This window comes from Pseudochaenichthys georgianus, chromosome 7, assembly GCF_902827115.2.
Source record: "Pseudochaenichthys georgianus chromosome 7, fPseGeo1.2, whole genome shotgun sequence".
Taxonomy (NCBI): domain Eukaryota; kingdom Metazoa; phylum Chordata; class Actinopteri; order Perciformes; family Channichthyidae; genus Pseudochaenichthys; species Pseudochaenichthys georgianus.
This window is the reverse complement of record NC_047509.1, coordinates 6,836,705-6,863,949: the sequence shown is the minus strand read 5'-3', so window position 1 is coordinate 6,863,949 and position 27,245 is coordinate 6,836,705. Positions and strand designations below refer to the sequence as shown.

The window sequence follows — 27,245 nt, the reverse complement described above, 5'->3', positions numbered from 1 at the left end:
GTATTGTGTGAAAAGAAATGTAAGATGTTGTTTAATGGCTGATATATTTATGATCCACGTCACGTTTTCAGTTCCTCATGTTTGTCTTCTCATCAGGGCTCTATAAATACAGAACTACGGCAGATATGTAATATGTAATGCAGCCGAACCGTGTATTACAATGCCGTTATGTGATGACTTTCAAAGAGAAAAGCAAGCACACTCGGAATAAAGTATTATTATTTTTTTTTTTAAATGTTTTCGGTCTATTTCCGGTATTTGTTAATGACGATGTGCTGTGAGATGTGAGACTGGAATTGCACAGGGGGGAAATAACGTAGGCTATCTTTAGATGCGGATTTTGTTAAACTAATATGTTTAGGCTGTGGACCAACACTATACATTGACGGGGAAGGGGGTAGCAATAAAGATAACACCATTAAACAGTTACACAACATAACAGAAATAATATCGATAGCAGCATCCCTAGCAACCACCTTGGTAACAATGAAAACGTCGCGATTTCCTGAAGTAATCTTCGTAATAACTCGCAAACTAAAGATCATGTACATCCACTGCACACATAATCTGAAATAACAACTCATATTTCTCGCATCAAATGACATCAAAACGCATTTTAATGGCCAAACCAACTTTAAAATAGGCATTTTTCTACCGAGAATAAAACGAATTTCGGCCATGTTTTCTTTTTCTGCAGGGAGAAATTTGAAGATCATGTGACATAGACGCCAGCCATGGAATGAATGGTGAAAAAAAAGGGGTTTGTCAAACAGAGCACATGGTGTAGTCCAAACGATAGCTGGGGATTCTGGGTAGTGTAGTGTCTTCTGCCATCCTTTACTCAGAAAAAATATTTGTTTGTCCGAATCGAAGGGGAAAAATACAAAAGCATTGCACACAATTTAAACCAATCAATGTTGTGTAATTAACAAGGATAATCTGGTGTTTTTTAGTCGATGAGTAGTGCAGATATCACTGTAAAATCAATCGACAGTAAGGGGAATACTTACTTCCGGGTGTACAATTCTCCGTTATCCAATGGGAATGGACGCTCACATTGCCTTTAAGGGCAGCCGGCATAAACGAATGCCGTGCTTCCATGAGCGTCAAATCCCGACGCAGATGGGAATACATTGCAATCAGTTGAAAGCTATTTGCGTCCCTTTATGACGCTGAAGGAGCCTAGGAGCGTCACAATTGGACGCCACGGACACTGACCAAACGTCGCTATTGGACGCTTAGGGAGTGAGAGTGTGTTGTTGTATCAGGTGATCTCCTACAGACTGTCTCATATACGTTACATTGTTATTTATCTATTTTTCTCTTAATGGAAATACTTTAATGTTGCAATAATTGTATAAAAACTGCTAGGCGGGTAAAGTTTATTATTATTATACATATATAGTTGCCTGACATGACAATAATGTGGGGAAATAGGTGTGTTAATAGATGGTCCGCTGTTCTAACAATATTTAGTTTATTTCATTAGTAGGCCTAAATGTAGTTTGAACTGATACTCAACTTCAATAAAAAAAAAATCAAAGAGGTAATTTATTTCAGAAACACTTTTTGTTATATTCCATGGAATGCTCTTAAGCCGTGGTGCTGTAAAAAGAACGACCAATCATCTGAGCCGGCCCGGCTAAAGTAACTGGATGGCCTACCTGCCTGTCAGCCTTCCATCTGGGCACAAACTTATCTCGTGCCCTCATTGGTCATGTGCGCGTTCGTGTGTGTTGGAGGAGGGGCTCTGTGAGGAAGTGGCAGATTTTTTCTGGTTGTGTATTTTCAAATTCTAGCGCACTCGAGCTGGTTTCTCCAAAATTACCTACCCCACCTTTAAGAAAGATAATGTAAGTATCAACACATTATAAATTATGGAAAGTATAGTCATTATGCAGTCAAATGTTCCCTCTCAATGTTTCACTATTTTATGTTTTATTAATACTACTGTTGCATGATTTAACTGCTAGCTGTTTAATATTGTACTCATTTTGACTCTTCTTTGCACTGTTAATCAGCCATGCATCATGTTACATTATATAACATATAGGATTTGACTTAAGTCCTGGGTTGCGTTCCAATAGTCCATTTAGCTTAGGAATCTTCCTAACCAAGTAAAATGACCCGGAAGTACGTCAGTGGCAGCCATTATAAGTGCCGTTCCAATTCTCCAAATGAAAGGAAAGGAGGTTTCAAACTTCCTTTATAACCTCCTTTAGCTTAGGAACCACTGGACCTTCCTTGATGAAAGGAGAGGAGAAAATGCTGATTGTTGACATCCTCATGGATTCATCTTATTATTATAGAAACATGCATTTCCAAACATTTGGACTACCTATGTTGTAAATGTATTATCTCTTGGATTTACACACGGCATCTATTGCACGTCTGTCCGTCCTGGGAGAGGGATCCCTCCTCTGTTGCTCTCCCTGAGGTTTCTCCCATGTTCCCCTTTAAACTGTTGGGTTTCTTTCTGGAAGTGTTTCCTTGTACGATGTGAGGGTCTAAGGACAGAGGGTGTCGTATTGTCATACTGATATTCTGTACACACTGTGAAGTCCACTGAGACAAATGTAACTTTTGTGATATTGGGCTATATAAATAAACATTGATTGATTGATTGATTGATTGATTGATTGATTGATTGATTGATTGATTGATTGATTGATTGATAAGATCATCATAGGTTTTTTTTATTTGAAAGCCACATTTCTACAAAAATTCAACTAGTCACAAGCTCAGAAAAACCGCCCTGTTTTCATCTTTGTGACAATGCATTTTTCATCTGATCCAAGAGGGTTTCTAAATAGTTGATTAGGCTTAAGAAGTAGCAGCATCTTGAATGATTGAAATCTGAAAAGGGACTCACATTGTCAGCCACATGTCGTGGAGTAAACATTTACAAAATGTATCCCCCAGTGGAGTGGAAGAATAAAGCAGCATACAATTGAAATGCCACTGAGTGTATGGCACAGTGTTTATAAGCAAAAGGCACGATGGCCGAGGTACAGCGTTGCATCTCCAATGAAGTGTGATGCTGAAAATAAATCTATATCTGTAACAGGCAGAGTGTGAAAAATCAATCAAGATCAATGTGACGGGGGAAGTGTTGCTATGGATGAGAATACAGAGTGAGTGTGTGTGAGAGAGAGAGTGACTGACTGACTGACTGACTGACTGACTGACTGACTGAGAAAGAAAGAAGGAGAGGCTTCTTCCTCTCTTGTGCAGATTAAAGTGTTTCTGGACTTGTGCCTCTGATGTTTCCATAATTACGTTGTCTCCCGTCCTGATAAACTGCTCGGAGACGGTTTACTGCTCGTCTGTTTACGGCTTCAAAAACCTGACACAGTGACAAACACACGCTGAACCCTCAGTACGAGTATTGTGTACTCTGTGTGTATAGATTTTGGAACAGTACCAGCTTAGTGACGTGAGTTATGTCTCTGCAGTGGTGCTGCTGACAGAGACAGAAGAAGTATTCAATTATTTGAATTTACTTAAGTAAAAGAACTAATGCCACAGGTTGGACAAGTTGAAGTTCTACATTCAAAATTGTGCTTAAGTAAAGGTAAACATTTACTAACGTCAAATGTACTTTAGTATCAAAAGCAAGAGTTGGAGAGAAACTCCATCTGGAGGGAACTTTGGGATTTTTGCCTTTGTAGACCATTTACGTGCACAAAAACCTATAACACACTAAAGGGAAAACCCCCAAATGTATATAGGGCCCCTTTAAAGTTACGCTTTTGCACAACTCTTTGGGGAGTTTTTCACATGAAATCAAAGTGTAAATATTATGATAAATCATTGGTGTGAGTCAACTTACGCCGGTTTTCGTTTTGACTTTCCTGGCTGAGACAAAAGTTGATTAAGAAGACACCAAAAATCATACATACACTCTTCACTCACTCACTCACTCACTCACTCACTCACTCACTCACTCACTCACTCACTCACTCACACACACACACACACACACACACACACACACACACACACACACACACACACACACACACACACACACACACACACACACACACACACACACACACACACACACACACACACACACACACACACACACACACACACACACACACACACACACACACACACACACACACACACACACACACACACACTCAGGTCCGGTTCGTACTTCGCGGGCTCCGGTGCATGTGGCTGCAGAGAGCGCGTCACAGCGGGTATGAGCACCTCGGACAGCGGCTGGTCAACAGTAAAGCAGCCGGAGCTCCTGCACCGGGAGGCACACATCACCGACTGGAGGTGGATGTGTGAGCAGTTGTAAAGAATACCTCCTCGTTTACAGGATCACAGGTTTTTTTCTTCTTCTTGTTCTCCCTGTTCCGGAAGTAGCTGCTGCGTTGGTTCAATCTCCAAGCCGACCATTTCGAGGAGGAAAATCAGCGCCAGCAGTATCATCACCTCCATCTATGTGATCCAATAATCAATGCCATTACTGCTGTGTAATTGCTCTCGGATGCGAAGACGTCTCCAGTTTTTGTCTAATTAGAAAAATCGCAGGGTGCCTCTTTTAAAAATTAAGTCTGCCTTTCTCTTTGACCGTATTTTTTTTCTGGGGCTCGCAATGAAATACTGATGGATATCGAGGAGGCGAGGATGGGAAACATGGGGCATTTTTTGATACTGCCGTTTTTCCAGCGAGGCTTTTTCTGAAAACATGAGAAGGATTGTGTTTTTATTATCGACGAGGATTGTCGGGGTGAATGGCTCCGTGGATCAACCAGAGGCTTTACAAAAAGGAGATGATTTAGAGAGAAAGAGAGGAGGGGGGGTTGAAAAATGGACCATGATCTGACGCTTGGGATGCTACAGTGAAGGGACAATCAAAGAAATATCTAGTTGTCATCTACTTCCATTTCATCTTTCATTTCCTTTTTGTTGGATTATGTTTCTTGGCGAGAGCCCCAGATGTGACTGTGTGGATGGCAGGTCGTTGTATTTTACATCCCATCTTCTATTTCCTGCCTCTGTGTTGCTCTCTCTTCCTCTCGTCCACCCTCTCGCAGTCTTCTGCTTTGGGTAGCAAAACATGTAGGCTATTTTTTGCTGCAAGAAAAATAGGTGTCTTTGAAGAGAAAAGCACCGTGGAAACCAGAACCTGTGCAAGTTGTAGTGTTGTTTGTATTATTATCCTGGGGTGCGGTGGAAGATTCATATATAGACAGCGGAGTTGTTTGAGTAATGAATATGGAAAGAGTGTGTCGGCCAGCTGAAAGGGAATATCTTTCATCCGCATTGGCTTAGACACACATGCCATCAGTGGGGCGATTTTTTATTTCTCTGGATTCCCAATTACATGTGGTATACACAAAAAATAGAACAATGAACATATTGGGTGTATGAACAATAATCACAATAACAATAGAGGCAGAGGAAGAGCTTTTTTTATTCCAGTCTGGCTGTTTCTTTATGTAGCCAAACATGTTCAAGTATCGGATCCGCATGTTTTTTAATGAACTGAAAGTCCTGGTGTTTATGCGATCCGATTCGAGGCAGTCCGGCTCAGACACAGAGAGACGGCCCGCCTCCACCATGCGAGGTCTGGGGATGGGCGGCTGCGGTTGGCCGCCTTTCGACTGCCATTCCCGGGATGATGAGGAGGAATACTACGGCACCGACCCGCGGCCCCGGAGCCTGGCGTTCGAGGACAAGGAGTCCAAGCTGCAAGTGGGCCTGGACGCAGTGTCTCTGACCAGCAGCAACAGCAGCATGCGGAGCCCCCAGTGCCGGATCTGCTTCCAGGGCCTAGAGCAGGTACTTTATATATATATATATATATATATATCTATACACAGTGTATATGGTGGAGACATGCAGCTGCAGCCTCCTCCTGGTGTTTGTTTTAAATGTGCTTTTGTAAGGGGGGTGTCACCGTCCATGCATGCTGATTTTTTTTATTTTTCAGGAAGTTGTTGTTCAACAGAAATGTAGTGTAAGCTTCCATTTTGATTTTTGTTTTTTTATCACAAAGGGTCTACTACTACAATGTCCTACATCTCTCTCTCGCTCGCTCTCTCTCTCGCTCTCTCTCTCGCTCTCTCTCTCTCTCTCTCTCTCTCTCTCTCTCTCTCTCTCTCTCTCTCTCCTCCCCTTTCTCAATCAATTCAGTTTGATTTATTGGCATGCATGTAATAAGGGCAGTAATGGCAAAGCGTCAAGTAATAATGAGATATAAGGATTATAAAGAAAAGATAAATGCATAAAACAAGAAAATAGCAGAACAACAAATCCTATTTCCCTTTTCAAGCAATGCAATTTGCTTTATTGTAATGTAATGCCAGCATTGCCAGAGTGTCAAATAATAATGAGATTACAAAGGAACTGGTACAATGCATAAAATTAAGAAAATGTCAGAAAAACAATCCTCTATTTCCCTCCCAATCAATGCAATTTGCTTTATTGGCTTGATTGCAACATGCCAGTATTGCCAAAGTCTCAAGTTATAATGAGATTACTAATAAAAATAACATGGTACGTTGCACAAAATCAAGAAAATAGCAGAAAAACAACCTCTTTCTCTTTCTCTCCCACCCACCTTCAAACACCTAATTTGAACAGAACAAAAACAATCTAGGATAAGGCCACGATAGTATTCATGGAAAACAGTCCAATCAGTCTGATTTGAGAAGCCCAGAATCACGACGTTGGATTGTGCGCCGCCCCAGACACTGTCTGTAGTCTAAACCCTGGATTTAGAGGCAAATGTTCTCTTTTCTCCGATGATTGCTCAATGATGTGGTTATCTAAATAACACTGTTTTCATTGCTAATCAGCGGCGGAGTAGAGAGGCAGCAGTTCCCCACACATCTGAAATCCGGCCAGCATAGCAACAAAGAAAGTTAGCCAATTATGTCTGCAGGATGACAAACAGAGTGAGAGGGACTGAATATGCATGAGTCACAATAATTTTGTCACATGTAAATCAACTGTCCCCCGTCTGCATGTGTCACAGAACAGGATGATCAACTATTGATCCCGTGACGATGGTGTTGACGAATAATGACACATTGTCATCCCTTTTTTTGGGTGGTATTTTGTCCATTGTTTCTCTCAGTCCTTTCTCTCAGAGCATGCTTTGTGTTCCCCTGTGGAGCTGAAAACAAAACAATAAGTATCTCTTTGGTCCGTGGCCAAATGTGGATCTCACCAGATGTGCAGAAACCTGTGCCGCCTGGACCAGCAGGAACTCCTGAAGCCTGAGATAATTAGAAACACTGTAAATCCTGTAGGAGCACAGATGGATATTACCATTTAGTCACTTCTGGAAGATAGGCGTAGGGTATACTTGTTATGACAGCCCATGTGCTAAATTATGACATCTGCCTTATAGTTTCTATTGTAGTAAACCGGAGAGCCACGGGACGGAGTATAAATCTGCTTTGTTCAGGAAGCGCTTTAGATGTTATAATAAGATAAGATATATACTTAATTAATCCTAATTTGGGAAATGTTTTTGTCACAGCATGTAGATTAGACATTGCACATGAATTAGAAGTAAATAAAAATAAAAATGTAATGAAATAAAAATACAATGAAAATACAAATCGAATAAAAATGTAATAAATAAAATAATGTTTATAAAAAACAATAAAGATATACATATCAGCATAAAGGATACACAATGAATATATACATGAATAATGAAACATATCTATAGATTATATATACTGAATACACAATATCAATATGCAAATATACAGAATTGAAGGCAGTGTACATTATGCTTGTCCAGCTTATCAAACTCACAAAATGTAAAACATTGCATACATTTTACATTTGAGTTGGCAGAATAATAACAGTTTTAAATAACAATTCCTCAAGGGACTCACAATATGAGTGAATGAGTGACTTGACAAGGAGAAACAGAGTGGGATCGGAACAAAGAGCAACTCCAGAGCTCTGTCACAGACTCGGGATCATCCAGGTTCCTGTCTTACCCGTAGATCCTGCTTTAATACGAGGTGTGTGTTTGGGCTCGCCAGCAAGGTGACTCATCGAGCAACATGGCTCTGAGCTGCCTCTTTTAGCTACAGACAAAGAGCAGGCAAACAAAGCACAGAGGGAAAACCCTGAGACTACTCTCATATCAGCGTGTTGTTTCTTTTCCGCCTGCACAGCACTCAGAATGCCTCTCAGGGTGCAGTGTGTGGGGGGAGCTCACTTTTGCCATTTTATTGTTAGTTCATTATTCAGGCAGGTCACAACAGGGGCCGGGATCATGTCTCTGTCAGCGGGCCAATTACCCGCCGACATAATCGCCTTCTCTGTGTGCTGCATGGAGTACGAGTCCTTATCAACTGTCTGTCAGAGGCGTCAGAGTGTGTTGTTGTACAGTGGCTCGGGAGTCTCAGAAGCAGCGAGAGAGAGGACTTGTATTGTCTAAAGTTTACAGCTGAGTAGAAAGACTATTCTGTTAGTCATAGTGACACACCAAATTAACACCTTCATGCTCTGTGAGGTGGCCTTGAGGGACAAACCCACGTCAAATCATCCGAGCAGGAAGGGTGTTTGTTTGTGTGTGTGTGTGTGTGTGTGTGTGTGTGTGTGTGTGTGTGTGTGTGTGTGTGTGTGTGTGTGTGTGTGTGTGTGTGTGTGTGTGTGTGTGTGTGTGTGTGTGTGTGTGTGTGTGTGTGTGTGTGTGTGTGTGTGTGTGTGTGTGTGTGTGTGTGTGTGTGTGTGTGTGTGTGTGTGTGGTCTAGCATTACTATTCTTGTGGGGACCTAAATCTGTTTACATAGTCACGTGTGGGGACTGGCCTCCCTTATGGGGACAAATTGGAGGTCCATGAGGGGAATCATTAATTTTAGGGTGAAGACTTGGTTATGGTTAGGATTAGGGTAAAGTTAAGGGTAAGGGTTAGGCATGTGTTGGTTATGGTTAAGGTTAGGATAAGTCTCCAGGAAATGCATGTAAGTCAATGTAATGTCCCCTGAAGTGATGTATACATGGTGTGTGTGTGTGTGTGTGTGTGTGTGTGTGTGTGTGTGTGTGTGTGTGTGTGTGTGTGTGTGTGTGTGTGTGTGTGTGTGTGTGTGTGTGTGTGTGTGTGTGTGTGTGTGTGTGTGTGTGTGTGTGTGTGTGTGTGTGTGTGTGTGTGTGTGTGTGGTGAGCAATCTTTATGTTTGTTGGGACACTGCCTACTTGTCGTAAAAACTGTAATTATGTTTTTCTTATTGTCTAAAATCCCACAAAAGACAATCATTAATCGATATGCGAACATGTATTGTGTGAATATAAAAAGCCCAGTGTATTTTATTTAGCGATAAAGTATTTGTTCCACAGTGTAGAAAAACAGTAAAGGTACATATGACCAGCCTTAAAATGCACTGTCATGGATCCGATATCTTAAACACTCACAATAATTATTATTATATATTGTTGGGTAATTTGATCTATAACATCATCATCATCATTTATCAGTCGATATATGTTTCATATTAATAACTTGAATATAATAGATATCATTTTTTTAATCAAATGTAGTAAGAATATAACTGCATACATTGGCCATATTAAAGAGCAATTGTAGAAATATAAAATGGTACTTATGTACAGTAGTTGTCTAAATGTACCTTCTATTCTTCTACATTTCAATAATGCTATCAACAGGACGACAAACAAACAGAGCAGAATGTCTTCCAGTTTTTCCTGAAATTACTTTTTTAACATCACTACGACTGTGGATTTTATTTCGGATATTCTCTGTTTTCCAAGGCCCAGATGTCAAAATCAGTCCTCTCTATAGCCGCTTTCACACCGCAGGACTTGCGGTAGTTTAGTGCCGGCACTAAAGTACCACTAAAGTACCACGGCACTAAATCCGCCAGGGGGCTAGTGCCAATCGCATTCACACCGCAGTACTTTCCCTGATGCACAATTACGCTGACGTCACTTCGTCTTCTTCTTCTCTGGGTTTACTGGCAGGCCGCAAAACCACTTCACGGCGAGTACAACAAAAAAAACGAGAGAAGAAGAACTACACGGGGGGGGGGGGGGAGGGGGTATAAAGCCCATCCGCTGTATGAGGCGTTTGTTTACTTTCCGACCTCAGACATGATGGAGTTCATAAGGGTAATTTACAAATAAAATACCCCATTATAACAATGGACTTTATCTTTATGTATTTATTATATATTACCCCCTCAGGCTGATTTTGGAAAAGGACATCAACCCTTGTTTGGTGTTTTTCCCTTATTTATCTAAAACAAATGACATGATCAATTACTTGTGTTTATGTGTGTAAGACTTGTGTTTCTGATAAATTCAACCACCTGTCTGCTCTCACATTCTTCTATTCTGCAAATTTGGGGTGGGACACAATAAATAAAGCTTCGCCAGTTTGTTTGTTTTATTGCACAGTCAAGACATAACAATAACGGCATCATGCTGTTCCAGGTGTGTCGTATGCATGTAAATTGAAGTTAAATAACAGTGTGAAATGTAAAATAAAGTGTAAGTAGTTTCAAAACAATGTAACAGTGGCAATATATATAGCAGCAGACACGCCTTAGTGCAAGTTAGGTGTCAGTATTAAAAAACAGTGGCAATATATATATATATAATAACAATAGAAAATCGTTACCACTCTTATTATTGTGGTCTTTAATTTTGTTATAGTCCTGCCTGAGTTTCTTTATTTTTACCCGGCATCCGTGTGCACTGTGCACGATTCCCAGCTCAAGTAGCGAACATCGCTCAAAACATTTGGAGTTGGGAACTGCTTTCTGTAGAAGCTGCTGCATCCCGTCCTTGGAGTAAATTGCCAGAAGCGCCGACACTTCCTCATCATTCCACCGCTCCGGTGTTGTAGTACGTGTGGTCATAACTGCTTTAAAGTACAAAAAAACCACTCGCTCAGGTGTGGATGTGGTTTTGTAGCGAGGAAAAAAATGGCTGCCTAACAAAACAAATGCAGAGTCTAACGGGGCGTGGTTTGCAATTCGCCCAGCCAATAGAAATAGAATAGAAATTGGCACTCTTTTGTCACCAGGTTCGTACCACCTCTCTAGCAGGGACTAAAAAGTACCAAAAGAGTTCCAAAAGAGTTCCCGGCACTGAGTAGTCCCGGCGGTGTGAACGCGACATTATTGGTACTAACGGAACTAAAGAACTAAAGTACCAGGGAAAGTCCTGCGGTGTGAACGCGACATTATTGGTACTAACGGAACTAAAGAACTAAAGTACCAGGGAAAGTCCTGCGGTGTGAACGCGGCTTATGACTCGTGTTAACCCTCCTATTGTCTTTGTTTCCCCCCCCTTGCTTACTCAAGTTTGACCGGTCCTGTTTTAACTGCTATTACATTAACACAAAAACCATCAATCATCACCAAATTTCATTTAACACCCTTTCAAACTGTACATATTCTATCAGACTACTGGTATACATGAAAAACTGCAGCACATAAACAAAGAATAGACACTAAACATGTATTGCGTGTGCCAGGTGTGATTCATGTGGGAGATAAGAGCGGGAAATTGGTCAAATTGTTCTGTGTGTGTGTGTGTGTGTGTGTGTGTGTGTGTGTGTGTGTGTGTGTGTGTGTGTGTGGTGCGTGTGTGGTGTGTGTGTGTGTGTGGTGTGTGCGTGTGTGTGGTGTGTGTGTGTGTGTGTGTGTGTGTGTGTGTGTGTGTGTGGTGTGTGTGGTGTGTGTGTGTGTGTGTGTGTGTGTGTGTGTGTGTGTGTGTGTGTGTGTGTGTGTGTGTGTGTGTGTGTGTGTGTGTGTGTGTGTTGTGTGTGTGTGTGGGTGTGTGGGTGTTTTTGTGTGTTTTATCTGATCCGGATGGTTACTAATTCCTTTTCTTTATGGGAACACCATGGGTGTTACAAAGTTGACTAAATCATCCAAAATTGTGGTGATCAGCAATTGTATATGTTCAAATATCTACTGTGAAGGATATCATAAAGCCTTAATGCAAACAAACAAACAAAAAAGTTATGATTGATGATAGTAAATCCGAAGACAACAAGGCAAGGCAAGGCAAGTTTATTTATATAGCACCTTTCAACACAAGGCAATTCAAAGTGCTTTACAAAAAATGAAAGACATGGCATTTAAAAAGAAAAGATAATAAAATAAACATTAAAAGAAAAAGTACATGGATAAAAGTTACAGTGCAGTCTAAGATGTGAATAGTTCAATTAAAAGCAGCGACAAAAAGAAAAGTCTTCAGCCTGGATTTAAAAGTAGTCAGAGTTGCAGCGGACCTGCAGGTTTCTGGGAGTTTGTTCCAGATATTTGGAGCATAATAACTGAACGCTGCTTCTCCATGTTTAGTTCTGACTCTGGGGACAGAAAGCTGACCAGTCCCTGAAGACCTGAGAGATCTGGATGGTTCATAATTTAGCAGGAGGTCAGAAATGTATTTTGGGCCTAAACCATTCAGTGCTTTATAAACCAGCAGCAGTATTTTGAAATCTATTCTTTGACACACAGGAAGCCAGTGTAAAGACTTCAGAACTGGAGTGATGTGATCCACTTTCTTAGTGTTAGTGAGGACTCGAGCAGCGGCGTTCTGAATCAGCTGCAGCTTTCTAATAGATTTTTTAGTGAGACCTGTGAAGACACCATTGCAGTAGTCGAGTCTACTGAAGATAAAAGCATGGACAAGTCTTTCCAAATCCTGCTGTGACATTAGTCTTTTAATCCTAGATATATTCTTTAGGTGATAGTAGGCTGATTTAGTAACTGATTTAATGTGACTGTTGAAACTCAGGTCAGAGTCCATGACTACACCTAGATTTCTGGCTTTATCTGTTGGTTTGAACATTGCAGGCTGAAGCTCAGCGCTAACTTTTATACGTTCTGCCTTGGCTCCAAAGACCATTACCTCAGTTTTATCTTTGTTTAATTGGAGAAAGTTCTGACACATCCAGTCATTGATTTGTTCAATGCACTTACTCAGTGTTTGAATTGGAGCATAGTTTCCTGGTGAAATTGTTACGTAAATGTGTGTGTCATCCGCATAGCTATGGTAACTTATTTTGTTGTTCTTCATTATCTGAGCCAGTGGTAGCATGTAGATGTTAAAGAGAAGAGGCCCCAAGATAGAGCCTTGAGGAACCCCACATGTCATATTTGTCAACTCAGATGTGCATTTACCTATAGAAACAAAGTTGTTTCTGTCCTTTAAGTAGGATTCAAACCAATTTAGAACTGTTTCCGAAAGTCCCACCCAGTTTTCCAGTCGGTCTAGTAATATGCTGTGGTCAACAGTGTCAAACGCAGCACTGAGATCTAATAATACTAACACTGAAGTTCTGCCACTGTCTGTGTTTAAGTGGATGTCATTGAAGACCTTTACAAGAGCAGTCTCAGTGCTGTGGTTTGGACGAAAGCCTGACTGGAACACATCGAAACAGCTATTTAAATGCAAGAAATTACTCAACTGTTGAAAAACAACTTTTTCAATGATCTTACCTAGAAATGGGAGGTTTGATATGGGCCTGTAATTGTTCATTACTGAAGCATCTAGATTATTCTTTTTTAAGAGGAGGATGTGTAGGCAATGGCACAATATAGAAGAAATCCAGACCTATCAATTAAAATATAGGTTAACATAACAGTGTGACGTTTCTTTACAGTCGATTTCACTGTTTGTTCAAACACATTATAACTCCACATGTTTATTTGAGCATCATTACATCCCCCCAGGCCAGATGTGACCTTTTGTGTCTCATTCTGTGTTTCCTTTCTGTGGTTTACTGCCCTTAGGTATAAAGATTGACTCTCAAATAGAAAAACATGCAAATAGAAAAGCACCATGACATTAAAAATGATATATATTTATGTTTGTTTGTTTTACTTTTTTAATGAGTTCATTTCTGTGGGGTTTGATACATTTGATTTAATTTAGTTGGGTAAATTGCGAAGCTTTTTATTTGCCCTGCAGCATTTATTCATTTGAAAGGCTAAGTTGTTGTTTTTTTTAAATAACATTATTAATTGTATTCATTATTAGAGTTACTTTCTGTTATTCTGGTAACATTTCTGCCTTTACTATGCAGTTTTCTCTGCATTGACCTCATTTTTAACACACTTTTTACAGCATGAAGCTCAAAACAAGGTTTGATTTCCTGCAGGTTGTTATGGAGACACAACATTTTCACAAGAATCGATTATATGTTGAATCGTTATGAGCATCTAAAACTTCAAAAACACCGTTCACACCCTCAGTTTGGTTTCCCGAACAGGAAGATCGATATATGTGAACATCAAACAGAAATCGCTCAGAGTTTCAACCCTGAGTTGAGCAGAGAAATCGCTTCAAAATATGATGTCTTTTATTCATCATTAATGGAGCAGCTCTAGAAAATTAGACATTACATTTAGACAAAATTATCACAATTTCTGTTTAAGCAGCTTCTCTGTTTGAGGAGATGGTTGATGGTGACATTAACATCTTTGTAAAAGCCTGTAAATGTTTCCTCACAACAAAGACAGACACACACACACACACACACACACACACACACACACACACACACACACACACACACACACACACACCACACACACACACACACACACACACACACAAACTCACTATCCAAACACATTTTGACATTTAAGAAATGTTGCTTTCATAATGGTTTTTATTTAGTTTCTCATATACATCTGACCTTCTCGGTGTTATCTTTATAATGTCAGCAGGCAAGTTATTTAAAAGTTTATGAGTGGCATGTGGCTCATCTGCCAACTCAATCTTTGTTACGCAGTGGGAAACTCAAAGTCTTTTATTATAAGTGGGAAGGTCAAGCGCGCCAGATGGGGGACTGACGGAGGGCAGACAAACAGAAACAAATATTTAAAGCATTGTTATTTGTGCCAGCACAGTCCTCTGGTGCATACAATCTGAATGTATTAAACTGCTAATACTCTGACAATTTAGTATAAATAATAATTGAAAGATTTTAAAGAGTACTGACTAATGAGTGAATAGACATCATCAGATTTTATTCTGCTATTTTATTCAACTTCATTTGAACCATTTTATGCTCACTACATTACATTTAGCTGACGCTTTTATCCAAAGCGACTTACAATAAGTACATTCGACCAGGAAGACACAACCTTGAAGAAAACAGAATCATATAAGTACATCAGGCTTCATAGAGCCAAAACATTTCAAGTGCTACTCAACTGGCTTTAGGGAAGCAGTCCTTTATTAGTATATAAGTGCTCTGTTAGTAGTTCTATCGCTCGAGGTGGAGTCGAAAGAGATGAGTTTTCAGTCTGCGCCGGAAGGTGTGTAAGCTATCTGCTGTCCTGATTTCAATGGGGAGCTCATTCCACCATTTTGGAGCCAGGATAGCAAACCCACGTGTTTTTGCTGATGGGAACTTGGGTCCCCCTCGCAGTGCGGGTGCAGCGAGCTGTTTGTCTGATGCAGAGCGGAGTGCACGTGCTGGGGTGTACAGTTTAACCATGTCCTGGATGTAGGAAGGGCCAGATCCATTCGCAGCATGGTACGCTAGTACCAGTGTCTTGAAGTGGATTCTAGCAGTTACCGGAAGCCAGTGGAGGGAGCGGAGGAGCGGAGTGGTGTGGGAACATTTAGGAAGGTTGAAGACCAGACGAGCCGCTGCATTCTGGATGAGCTGCAGAGGTCGGATGGCACATGCAGGTAGACCAGCCAGGAGGGAGTTGCAGTAGTCTAGGCGTGAGATGACGAGAGTCTGGACCAGAACCTGCGTCGCTTTCTGGGTCAGGAGGGGACGTATCCTCCTGATGTTGTAAAGAGTGTAAAAACAAAAGGAAACTCAATTATAAATCAGATTTTCTGAGCAAAGTCAATTAAGTTGGGAGAAACTTTTTTACTAACATTTTATCTCACTCTGTTAATATTTAAAAATTATATGTCCCAGAGAAAAAACCAGACATTCAGGTTCACATTTGTATTTTTTGCCTCTTATGTCGAATATTTACATGTTTGAATCCTCTGTTGTGATTGGTCAACCTCTTAGAGATGTCCCACCCCTTAGCCTATTGTGTACAATGTGTTGAAGCGCTAGCCAATAGAAACATGAGTGTCAGTAGTGATGTCACCATGTCGCGGAAGTAAACAGAGGAGTCCAATGGAGGCATTTCAGGCAGGGGGAGAGAAACTCCCTCTGGATGGAACACAGGGATTTTAGTCTTTGCAGACCATTTACATGCACTAAAACCTATATTACAAACTACAGGAAAGGGAAAACCCCCAAAAGCATAATAGGGCCCCTTTAAGAAGAATGTAATGTCACATATAGAATTTATTTGGTATAAGCTGAGATGATAAAAAAAGGCAGGCTAACAGCAGAGGTTGCGCTAGAGTTTTTCGCTGCCCGACATTTTGACGGGCAGGGTCGTAACATTTCCGTCACAATCCATTATTACCTGTCGGTCTGTACACAACTCTGACGGGGGGGGGGGGGTGCTCGTGAACTGTTAGCGCGGTGTTATGCATGCCCACTGCACCTCGCGGGAGCGCGCTACAGCGTAAAGCCAAAACTCACAGACAATTCAATTATTTTTCAAAGTTAGGTTTGGAAACGATATCATCTCCTTTTTGGCGGGCATGCATAACACCGGAGCCTCGCTGCGGGGAAGCTTTGGCACTGTTCTGAGTTCGTTCTAATCTGTCAAAATGACGGACTGCTTTCATATTTTTCCATCATTGTTAAAAAAAACGGTCATAGGCAGAAAATATTCGGTTAACGCGACCTCTGGCTAACAGGTGCGATCTCTACTGAGAAACCAATCAAAAGAGCAAATGGTGTAGCGCCGTAAAAATTCAGTGTAAACTGTAAGCTAACCAGTTTCACATCCAAAGGGAAGTTAGAAGGAGTTGTCAGTTGCATATTGTAAACCCAACATTTAAATTTGGCTAATTTACTTCAAGGGTTATGTTGTTATAATGTCATACATTGTGTAATGAAAGCCATACTCAAAGTGCCGCTAAGAGAGGTATTCTCATGAAACTCTGAGCATAGAAGCGTACAGATATTTGGTCCGTGTTGTTTACTTTAGTTTCCAAAAGGTTAGACAAGCTTCTGATCTTTCTGGAGTGAACTCTTCTTGGATGTGTGTTTTATGTCTGAGAGATGTACCTTTTTTCTGTGAGTTCACTCAGAGTTTGTGTGACACGTCTTCAGCAGCTCTTCTCTCCTCCACCTGTCTGCCCTTAAAGCAGATTCACCAACGATACACACTCATATTCTTCCCCAATACTGGTGTTTTAGAAGCTTTCATTCAGGTATTGTTGTGGGGGGTTTAGTGAAATGAGGACTTTGCTGACGTCTGAGGCTGTCAAATTCTTCTGACAAAATGGATGTTTGACGCTGAGCGGTGATGACAGACTGAACGTGGTCATCCTTAATGTGGCGAAGGTGCCAACAGGCCTCACACGCTGCTGCGATGCTGGAGAGACACTCATTTCAAAGAGACCAAACCAACATGAGTAGAAAGGGAAGGGGTGGTCAGAAGAGTAGGAGGGTGTTGTTATTCTTAATTATGGAAAGTGGTATGGCTGTTTTTGGTCCAACATTTATTTTCTGACCTAGTATTCATATTTTTAACCATTTATTGTAAGATTTATTCAGTTAAAAGAGATTTGAATGGTGTTTTGATGTGCGCCACTGGTCATAAAGCAGCATTTCTGACTAAGCAGAGGAAACAATATGGCTGTTTCCTGTTTGGAAAAACACATGTGGATCTTTCTTTGTAATCATATCTGCTCCAAACACCAAACAGATCATTGCAGCATTACCCATAATCCCCTCTGTTTCAGCCCTGTTTCAAAAGTGATGATTCTCTGTCTGTTACTTTAGATCAGGGATGGGCAAATGGCGGCCCGGGGGCCCTCTGATTAATTTATAAACAACGTAATTAATAAAAATAAAATAATAATATATTTCTTTTTTAACTTGTAGTACTGATACCGTCCACTACCGTCGCGAGCTGTACATGATTTCGTTCGGCAGCCAATTACCGCAAAATAATCTTTGATGCGTTTGTGTGTATTGTGTTTGTTTCCCGGGGCAACACTCACAAGAAAGACCGGCTGTTGTTACGCCTGCTGTGAATTTAAGTTACCGCTTGTAATTATGCCGTTACAAGCTTCAAAGTTGTATTTATCATCTGACTTTGGCAAAACAAGTTTAATATTCTAAAAACCAAGACTTTGTTTATTTGGAATCAGATGAAAACAAACTGTAACGGACCCTGCCGTGTTATCTATGATTACTATACGCTTCATTCATAATTTCAGCGGGAGGGGGGGGGGCTGCGCTGAGGAACAGCAGAGTGCGGGCTGACAGGTCTGTGTTGACACAGGGTTACCTTGGTTGGTGATTGGCTAATGGTTACACAAGCTGGTTGGCACATTTTGTAACTGTTGAACACAGCATGGCTAGCTGTTTTCAACAGGCTTCTGGACATGAAGACATAGAGACATGCAGTAGTATCTCTCTCTATTTGACTCACTGGAAAAAATCACGTTTAAAAAAAGCCCAGACTTACATTTTTCATGTATACCATCCTGGTGTAACTGAGTGTATTTTAGATCAAATTAAAGTCTCATTTTAAATGTAAATCATTCTCTATTCAAGGGCAGAGTCCAGAGGATATATAAAATCATTAATGGTGATTTAAAAAAACAAGGTTCAGGCCTCTTCTCATGAAAAATAATTTGTATTCATCCCCTTTAGTCAAACTGCAGGTCCTGATTGTACTTTAACATCCATATATAATTGTACTATATCTGTAAATAACATCAGAAGACACTGGTTACAATTGTATTTGTGTCATTGTGTTTTGTACCCATTCATTGGTAGTTTCACATGTATCTTGTCATTTTACTATATTCTCATTCATGTTTGTGGATTTGTGAAGCCCTCTGAGACAAATGTGTGTGTTCTTTATTTTGTTATTTTCTCACATTCCCCTTTACATCCATTAGTATGAGGCGTGTGGTGCAGTGGGTTAGTGCGCTGATCTTTGAATCAGAGGATAGCAAGTTCAAGCCCCACTGCAGTCAGCATGTCGTTGTGTCCCTGGACACTTCACCCCAAAGTGCTCCTGTGGGGATCGTCCACAGTAAGTCGCTTTGGATAAAAGCGTCTAACAAGTGACGTGTAATGTAATGTAGTATTCTAATTTAGATGAAACGTTTCTTTAACAAGGGGTCACAACATGTAGAAGGTCTCAAATCCAGACATTCAACATGAGAATATGAAAAACAAAACATATAGAAATCAAATCAATAATAACTTTGAGAATGTAAATAACACAGGTATAACAAAAATAAAATAAAAGATGGGTTATATATAAGGTCATCCTACACATTAGAATAATACAGTACAATATACTTAGGAAAAGTATCCATGTACCAGAACCCTCCTCATTTAAAGGATTTATTAATGAAATAATAAAAAGCCATATTATATTATTTTGGGGTGTCACACAGTCCAGTTCCTTTTTTTAATGCAGCCTTAATAATCCTTCCATTATTAATCCCAGCTTCCTCCTATTACCTCCACCAATGGCGTCCATCTTTCTTTAAAAGTTGTGTGTTTTTTGAAGCCTTTTGCCGCTGCTTTTGATTGAGCTGTTCATATCCACACTGCAGTATGGCTTGTATTCATGTATTCTGTTGTGTTTATTGTATTATCTTTGCTTTTTAATGCCTGTTTTTAAAAGCCATTTTATTATGTGTTTCTGCTGTATTTCTTCTTAAATGTGTTTTATTTTATTTCGTAAAGCACTTTGAATTTCCATGTGCTGAAAGGGGCTATATAAACTTGCCTTGCCTTTTTGATATTGTGCTATATAAGTATATTTGAATTGAATTGAACATAAATAGTAACTGATGGTGCGTTTGTGTCCTCAGGGGGAGCTGCTGAGCCCGTGCCGCTGTGACGGATCCGTCCGCAACACCCACCAGCCCTGCCTCATCCGCTGGATCAGCGAGCGAGGGTCCTGGAGCTGTGAGCTCTGCTACTTCAAGTACCAGGTCCTCGCCATCAGCACCAAGAACCCTCTGCAGGTAACAGGAAGCACTTCTGCAGCCAAAACACACTCCAAATAATCACCAAACCCAAAGAAAACTACAATTTGGGGGGAAAACGAAGCTTCACACTTAAATTGAATTATTAAAGCAAAGCAGCTGTTTAAAAGTTACAAAGAACATTTACTTATGTACAATTTTGAGATTTTCTTTTACTTTTTTGAAATTGTTGAATTTTCTTTTATTCTTTAGTTATTAATTAATTTTTATTTCATTTTTAATATAACGATTATTTTTGATAAGATTGTGTTCATCACGTTTTCAGTGATCGAGAAAACCAAAAAACTAAAAATATATTATTATAAAAGTGTTATGCTACTTCACGACAATTCAGAGGGAAATATTGCACTTTTAATTCGACTACAATAATTTGACAACTATACACTTAATCTGCAGATCCAGATTAATAATACAAAACATAATGAAATATTAAATTGGGATGTTTTATTATGGATAAGATCAAACTTAATTGATCCTCCGAGGACAATTCCCAATCCACCCAGCAGTATATAAAGCAATTAAAATGAGCTCCACTCTTACCTGCTGCAACAATAAAGAGATGAACACATTAATGCAAAAACAATTGCAATCCAATTATATTTTATATATATATTATTCTGAAATAGAATGTGCTGCATAATGAGTCATTTTACTTTTGGTACTTGAAGTGTACTTTGATGTATGCATAATACTACTGTTAGTAACATTTAAATCCATGTAACAAAATATCTGTGCTCAAAAGACGCGTAGGCGCTCGTTCAGGTGAATCTGACTCTCGCTGCACTTTGGATTTAATTCACAAGGTGTAAGAAAGGTCTTCTCCTCCGTTTTCTTTACAAAACACAACTCTCTTTAAAATCCATGATTCAGCCGATCGGATAACAAGATGGAGACGCGACGTGAATATGTAAAGCTATTTGTGAAATGAACACAAATTGTCATTCTGTGAGAGGTGTGACTTTAAATGCATTTATGCATGACTCATTCGGGGAGATCTTTATCGTATGGGATTTAAGAAAATACCACATTTCCTTACAACACATACAACATACAAACGCTGCGGCATCAGACCCAACACTCTGTGCTAGAACAAATCTGGGGCCGGCGCTGCGGTGTGAGGACGGTTTGCCATATTGTGCTGACACATTTTCGCTCTGCATCACCGTCCTTCTGCACTGCTTTTCAGAGGCAGCCAATGCTCCCAAAGCTATTGAGAAGTTGCCATGTGTGTGTGTGTGTGTGTGTGTGTGTGTGTGTGTGTGTGTGTGTGTGTGTGTGTGTGTGTGTGTGTGTGTGTGTGTGTGTGTGTGTGTGTGTGTGTGTGTGTGTGTGTGTGTGTGTGTGTGTGTGTGTGTGTGTGTGTGTGTGTGTGTGTGTGTGTGTGTGTGTGTGTGTGTGTGTGTGGGTGTGGGTGTGGGTGTGGGTGTGGGTGTGGGTGTGGGTGTGGGTGTCTGTGTTTGACTAATCTGTGGTACTGAGTTTCTCAGCAATTAATTATGCGGAAGCAATTTAAATCACAGCAACATTTACAATGTAGTGCTAAAAAATAAATATGAATGCAAATCAAACAATATAGCTTACCTTCTTTACTACGTAAGGTGTGCAGTTAATCTTTACCTCTGTTTATAGTGTGTTTTGTCTCTGTTTTAGCAAATGAAATATACTCAGAATACGAGACAAAGCAAGAACAGAAATAAATGGAAAATATTACTTCCTTTTCCTTACATAATATCAATATTTCATTTCTTTTTACAATGCCCTTAAATCGCAACACTCCCTAAGTAAAACAAAATACTTTACAACCCTAAACAATAAATAATAACCTAAATTATATTATGAGGGATTAGCATTCTAACATCCACCTTTGTAATATATCGTGTGGTCCTGAAAGCCTTATACTTTGATATGAGTTATACATCAGATGTATGCCTATGTTTGAGCAGTAAAAAGAGATCACGCCTGTGGGGTGAGGACAATTCAAAAGATGCTAAAAAAAAACAAGAAATGAATTCATAGAAACCACAAAAAAACTTGATCCACATTTACATTGTCGTATTGGTAAAGATTACTTTTTTCAAAATATATTAAAGGTCACCTATTATGCAAAATCCACTTCTTCATGTCTCTTCTACATCAACATGTGTCCCCTCTGTGGAAAGAGATTCTAAAAGTTTCAGGAACAAATATTCTCTCTCTTTTTGTCCTGATCCATTTCTATAAAAACCTGTCTGAAAATGAGCTGATCAGATTTTGGCCACTTTATGATGTCATAACGATGTTTTGGCTTGTGTAACCATCAGCCAATCAGCAACCAAGGTAACGCCCCCCCCCCTTATCACCTGAATCTCCTCAGATACCTCATTCACACCAACGGTGTCTCGGGGCCGGTTCGGAGCTGGAGCTTGAAAAGCACCGGGTTTTCCTGTTCACACCGCAGCGGAGCAGCCTCTTAGCTCCGGAATCCGGTTCGTTTTGAAGCACCAAAAAATTGTCCGGCTAGAGCAAAAGCACCACATACGTCACGCTTACGTCGAGGCGGGGGCAGGGGCGGGATCAACTCCTGAACAACAACAAAAAGCCAGCGTTTTATCCAGTTTGTACACAACGATGGAGAAACTTAACAAGCAGCAGTGGTCCACTGAAGAGACCAGCTACTTACTGGGAATCTGGTCTTCCGAAGAGGTGCAGAGGAAGCTGGAGCACAATCGGCCATTGTTGTTGTTGTCGGTGTCAGCTGTGAGGGGTTTCCCGCGGTTTGTCTTTATGAAGCAGGCACGCAACCGGTTACGTCATGACGCAAACGATGACGCATTGACGCAGCACCAGTCGGACTCTGGGCGGTGTGAAAAGAGCCGGAGCTAAACCGAAGAACCGGTTCTGAACCTGAAAAGCTCTAGCACGGAGCTTGAACCGGAGTTGCGTTGGTGTGAATGAGGTACAAGAGCACCATTGAGTTCTTTGTAACCAGATCTCTCTCAGAGGGGCGTGGGGAGGGGCTCCTTATTTTCATCTAAAGTAACAGACAGAGAATCAGCACTTTGGAAACAGGGCTGAAACAGAGGGGGTTATGGGTAATGCTGCAATGATCTGTTTGGTGTTTGGAGCCAAACACTTCAGAGACATGTTTTGTATATATATGAGACCTGTAATATATTGATGAAAAACAGTATAATAGAGGACCTTTAATGATGTGTTGTCTCCCCTCCAGTGGCAGGCCATCTCTCTGACGGTGATAGAGAAGGTGCAGATAGCGGCCATCATCCTGGGCTCCCTGTTCCTCATCGCCAGCATCTCCTGGCTCATCTGGTCCTCCCTCAGCCCCTCGGCCAAGTGGCAGCGCCAGGACCTGCTCTTCCAAATCTGCTACGGCATGTACGGCTTCATGGATATCGTCTGCATAGGTAAAGGACATGTGCAAACATAAAATAACGATGCACTTTTAGAAATAGCAGCAGTGTTTATTGAAAAACTGTATAAGAATAATACATAAAAAAGGGGCGTGGTAGAAGGTTACAGAGTACGACGTGATGCATTATGCAACGAGGAGCTCTGCAACAACACAAAAATATATTAATAAACATAGGTTGAATTATGCAAGGACAAACTATAAAGCATGTATTCAGTTCACATTCTGTTAGCTGTTAAGGTCATACTAAATAACACACACAGGCAAAACTAAGATGAACAGATGGTGCAAAGATAGGAGGACGACAACTACAGGAACAAAGCGCATTTTGAAGATGTCGCAGAGACTTATTGCAGCAACCTGGTCGACTGTTTTTGTGTGATTTTGAGCAGAACAGATGGCATCAGATATCTGTGATTATTGCCAGTTCTCATCACACAGGCAACATGGAAAGTTCCCACCTACAGTATGATGCTGAGCTTTTTAAGGCTGGTGTATGAGACAAGAAGTACCTTAGTTATATCTCACACAGGCTCCGCCCTCTACTGGACTCTATGGTTACTACCTCTCAATCATACTATGTGAGCATTCATCAACTGAGATATCTATAACCGTAGCCGCCGCCCTGGGGTGGGCCTACCTGAATGCGCGTGCAAGCCCACCGTATATAAGGCGGCCTCGCCTCCTGACTGTCATCCTTCTCTCTTCAGCGAGCAAGGGAACAACTGAGCGCTAAGACATGTCTGGCTCCTTCTCATCATCTGTGCTTCCTGCGGCAACACAGGACTGGTGAGGGGGGGAGGGGCTGTGGGTCAGCAGGTATCTGACCCCCCCCCACCTGGACATAGTGCACTTATGTGTTCCCGTGCTCCTTAGGGACCCGGGAAGCATGGTGCACAGTGAGCCCCGTGCAGGGCCCTCCTCACTGTTTTCCAGGCACACTATTCACGAGGTAAGCATGTCTGAGTGTGCCCACCAGCCAGGTAAACTGCGGCCCCCACTTCTCCCCGGTCACAACCGGAGGAGAGGAGGTTGCGGTGCAGTGGCTGTTAGCCAAAAGCCAGTCAGGGGCAGTGTGGTGACTCGATGTTGTTGGACGACAGGGCGTTTAGGCATCAGGGCTCCACCCACTGTATCCATAGAGTCCAGTAGAGGGCGGAGCCTGTGTGAGATATAACGGTGGGTTACGTATTGTAACCCTAGTATATAAGCACAGGCTGAGCCCTCTACTCGGGGCCCTGTCTGTCCTTTGCCGCTCGCTGAAGAGAAGTGTAGGATGACAGTCAGGAGGCGAGGCCGCCTTATATACGGTGGGCTTGCTCGCGCAATCAGGTAGGCCCGCCCCAGGGCGGCGGCTACGGTTATAGATATCTCAGTTGATGAATGCTGACATAGTATGGTTGAGAGGTAGTACCCATAGAGTCCAGTAGTAACACCGTTTTCTTATTCTTTTCCTAAAAGATGTAGATTTGGATATATTAAAGAGGACATATTCTGCTCATTTTCAAGTTTATATTTGTATTGTGTGTCTCTACTGATACATGTCTCCATGCATTGATGTTGAAAAAGCTCTTTATTTTCCTCATACTGCCTGTATGTTTCACCCTCTGTCTGAAACCAGAGCCCAGTCTGCCCTGATTGGTTAGCTGGCTGGCTCTGTTGTGATTGGTCAACCGCTTAGAGATATCTCGCCATCTCACGTACAATGTGTTGGAGCGCTACGCTAGCCAATAGAAGCGCCAGTGTTATGTAGTGATGTTGCACACTATTTACATGCACCAATACTTATATAACACATCCCATGAAATGGAAAATGCCACAAAGCATAAAAGGGCCCCTTTGTAAATCTAGATTAGACTTGTATTCATATTCTGTAATGGTTTACTTTTACTGTAAGAGATCGCTCCCCGGTGCGTTTATTTCAGTGATGCTGTGAATGTATGGAGTTTAGTGGAAGCTGCTAGACTAGTTGTGGAGACACAAGGTTTTCCTACTGTTTCATGTCCAATCAGTTTTAAGTTTTATCACATCCAGCATCATCTCTTTAGATGTACCCGCTTGACACATGTGGAACTAGGTTTCCCCCCCCCCCTCAACTCTAAAATGGACCTCAAAAAGGGTTTTATAAAGCTAATCGGATAGACACACGTAGTCCATGACAAAAAACATTTGGGCAGTTACAGCTGACAGTTGATGTTAAGCAGAGGGGATTCCTTGATGCACTTTCTTCACCCTTCTCCTTCTTCTCCCCGCCCAGGCCTCATTATCCACGAGGGATCGTCAGTGTATCGGATCTTCAAACGGTGGCAGGCTGTCAATCAGCAGTGGAAAGTACTGAACTATGAGAAATCAAAGGACCTGGGCGACCCGCTGAGCTCGAACAGAAAGACGGGGGCGCCTGGATCCCGCGGAAACCCTCACGGTCTGGCCAGCAGCAGCGCGGGGCGACAGAGCAGGAGGTTAAGAACTATTCTGAACCACCACTGTGGATACACCATCTTGCACATCCTCAGCCAACTGCGGCCTCACGACCCGCGGATCAGCGCCGTCGCCAGCAGGGAGGTGGTGATGAGGGTCACCACCGTATGAGATGCACCAGGGGCATGCGTGGTGGGATACACCTGATGTAAATGAGCCTCGTGGACCTATTATTAAAGAACTACAGACTCATGTGAGTGACGCCTCATCGACAGACACTTGAGGATTTCTCCTCGTGTTTTGTAAGAGGCCAGATTCTCCTTTTCAATAATTAAAGAACTGATGGATGCATTAAAAAGACATGAAAATGAAATGTGTGCAGGAAAAAAGTGTAACAGGCTTTATAACCTAATCCAAGATGACGAGACGTTTTTTCCAATTCAATATCAGGATGCACAAAGACATGTTTCTTTGATTTTAACCTCTTGGTTTGATTTGTATCTTCTCTTTGCTTGTTTTTTACTCATTTTGATTTTGTACGGATGTATGATTTTAGAGGAAAACATGTAACTCCATACATGCATTTTCAGACGACTATGTGTAATGATCTTTAACATTTCTACAAGATAACCAATGCTGGTTAAAAAAAAGACCGAAAACTGAAACAAACAACACGAGGGAGAAACACAGGGGCGACAACAGAACAATAAGTCATAACAAGTAAAAATAGAAAAAGATAAAAAAGAATTTCCATGACACTTAACCTTTCTGCAATAAAGATACGTATGTACATTTCACAGGGAATTTTGCATGGGTATATAATTTATTCTTCATCACATAACATAAGCACATGACAAAGTTGCTCTATTTCGAATGGTGCTTGCCAAAAATAAACACTTTAGAAACATCTGATTTCATTGCACCCACTTTTTGTCAACATGACAAATGGCAGTGTGTTACAGCTATTTCAGCTAAAATACAGATTGTTGCTGCTGTGTGCTGATTCAGATTTGATAATAAGTAAACTATTGGATTAAAAATGGGGATCAGACGATCTCTTACTACTCATTCTCACTCTGTCTCTTCTTTTCCTGAATCTTAAAGCATGCGTGGCCTGCAGGGTGTCGTTGTCTGCTGTAAAGTGATGTGTTTCAGCGTCATCAACTGCAAAAAGGATTTTTATTTATTACCTTGTTTAAAAGGGCCCTGTTTTGATAATGTTCAGGTTTCGTAATCGAATTGTGTGCCTCTCACATCTTTACATGTTTTAATGTTCAAAAAGCTATTTTTCGCATACTGCCTGTGCTGCAGCACCTATTTTCAC

At 41.1% G+C, this 27,245-nt stretch overlaps 1 protein-coding gene across 1 annotated transcript; it reads left to right on the top strand.

Moving 5' to 3' along the window:
- The first annotated feature begins 4,199 nt into the window (after positions 1 to 4,199).
- On the top strand, positions 4,200 to 26,959 carry marchf9 (membrane-associated ring finger (C3HC4) 9). The gene is made up of 4 exons (XM_034087316.2): positions 4,200 to 5,808; positions 19,921 to 20,076; positions 23,306 to 23,498; positions 25,761 to 26,959. Exons 1-4 carry the CDS (start codon positions 5,476 to 5,478, stop codon positions 26,090 to 26,092), a joined length of 1,014 nt encoding a protein of 337 aa, XP_033943207.1. The 5' UTR covers positions 4,200 to 5,475; the 3' UTR covers positions 26,093 to 26,959.
- Positions 26,960 to 27,245: the final 286 nt, after the last annotated feature.

Coding starts and splice junctions, on each gene's coding strand:
- marchf9 (XM_034087316.2), top strand. CDS start 5,476: ATGTTCAAGTATCGGATCCGCATGTTTTTTAATGAACTGAAAGTCCTG. Junction 5,809..19,920: donor GCTTCCAGGGCCTAGAGCAG/GTACTTTATATA, acceptor TTGTGTCCTCAG/GGGGAGCTGCTGAGCCCGTG. Junction 23,499..25,760: donor CATGGATATCGTCTGCATAG/GTAAAGGACATG, acceptor CTCCCCGCCCAG/GCCTCATTATCCACGAGGGA.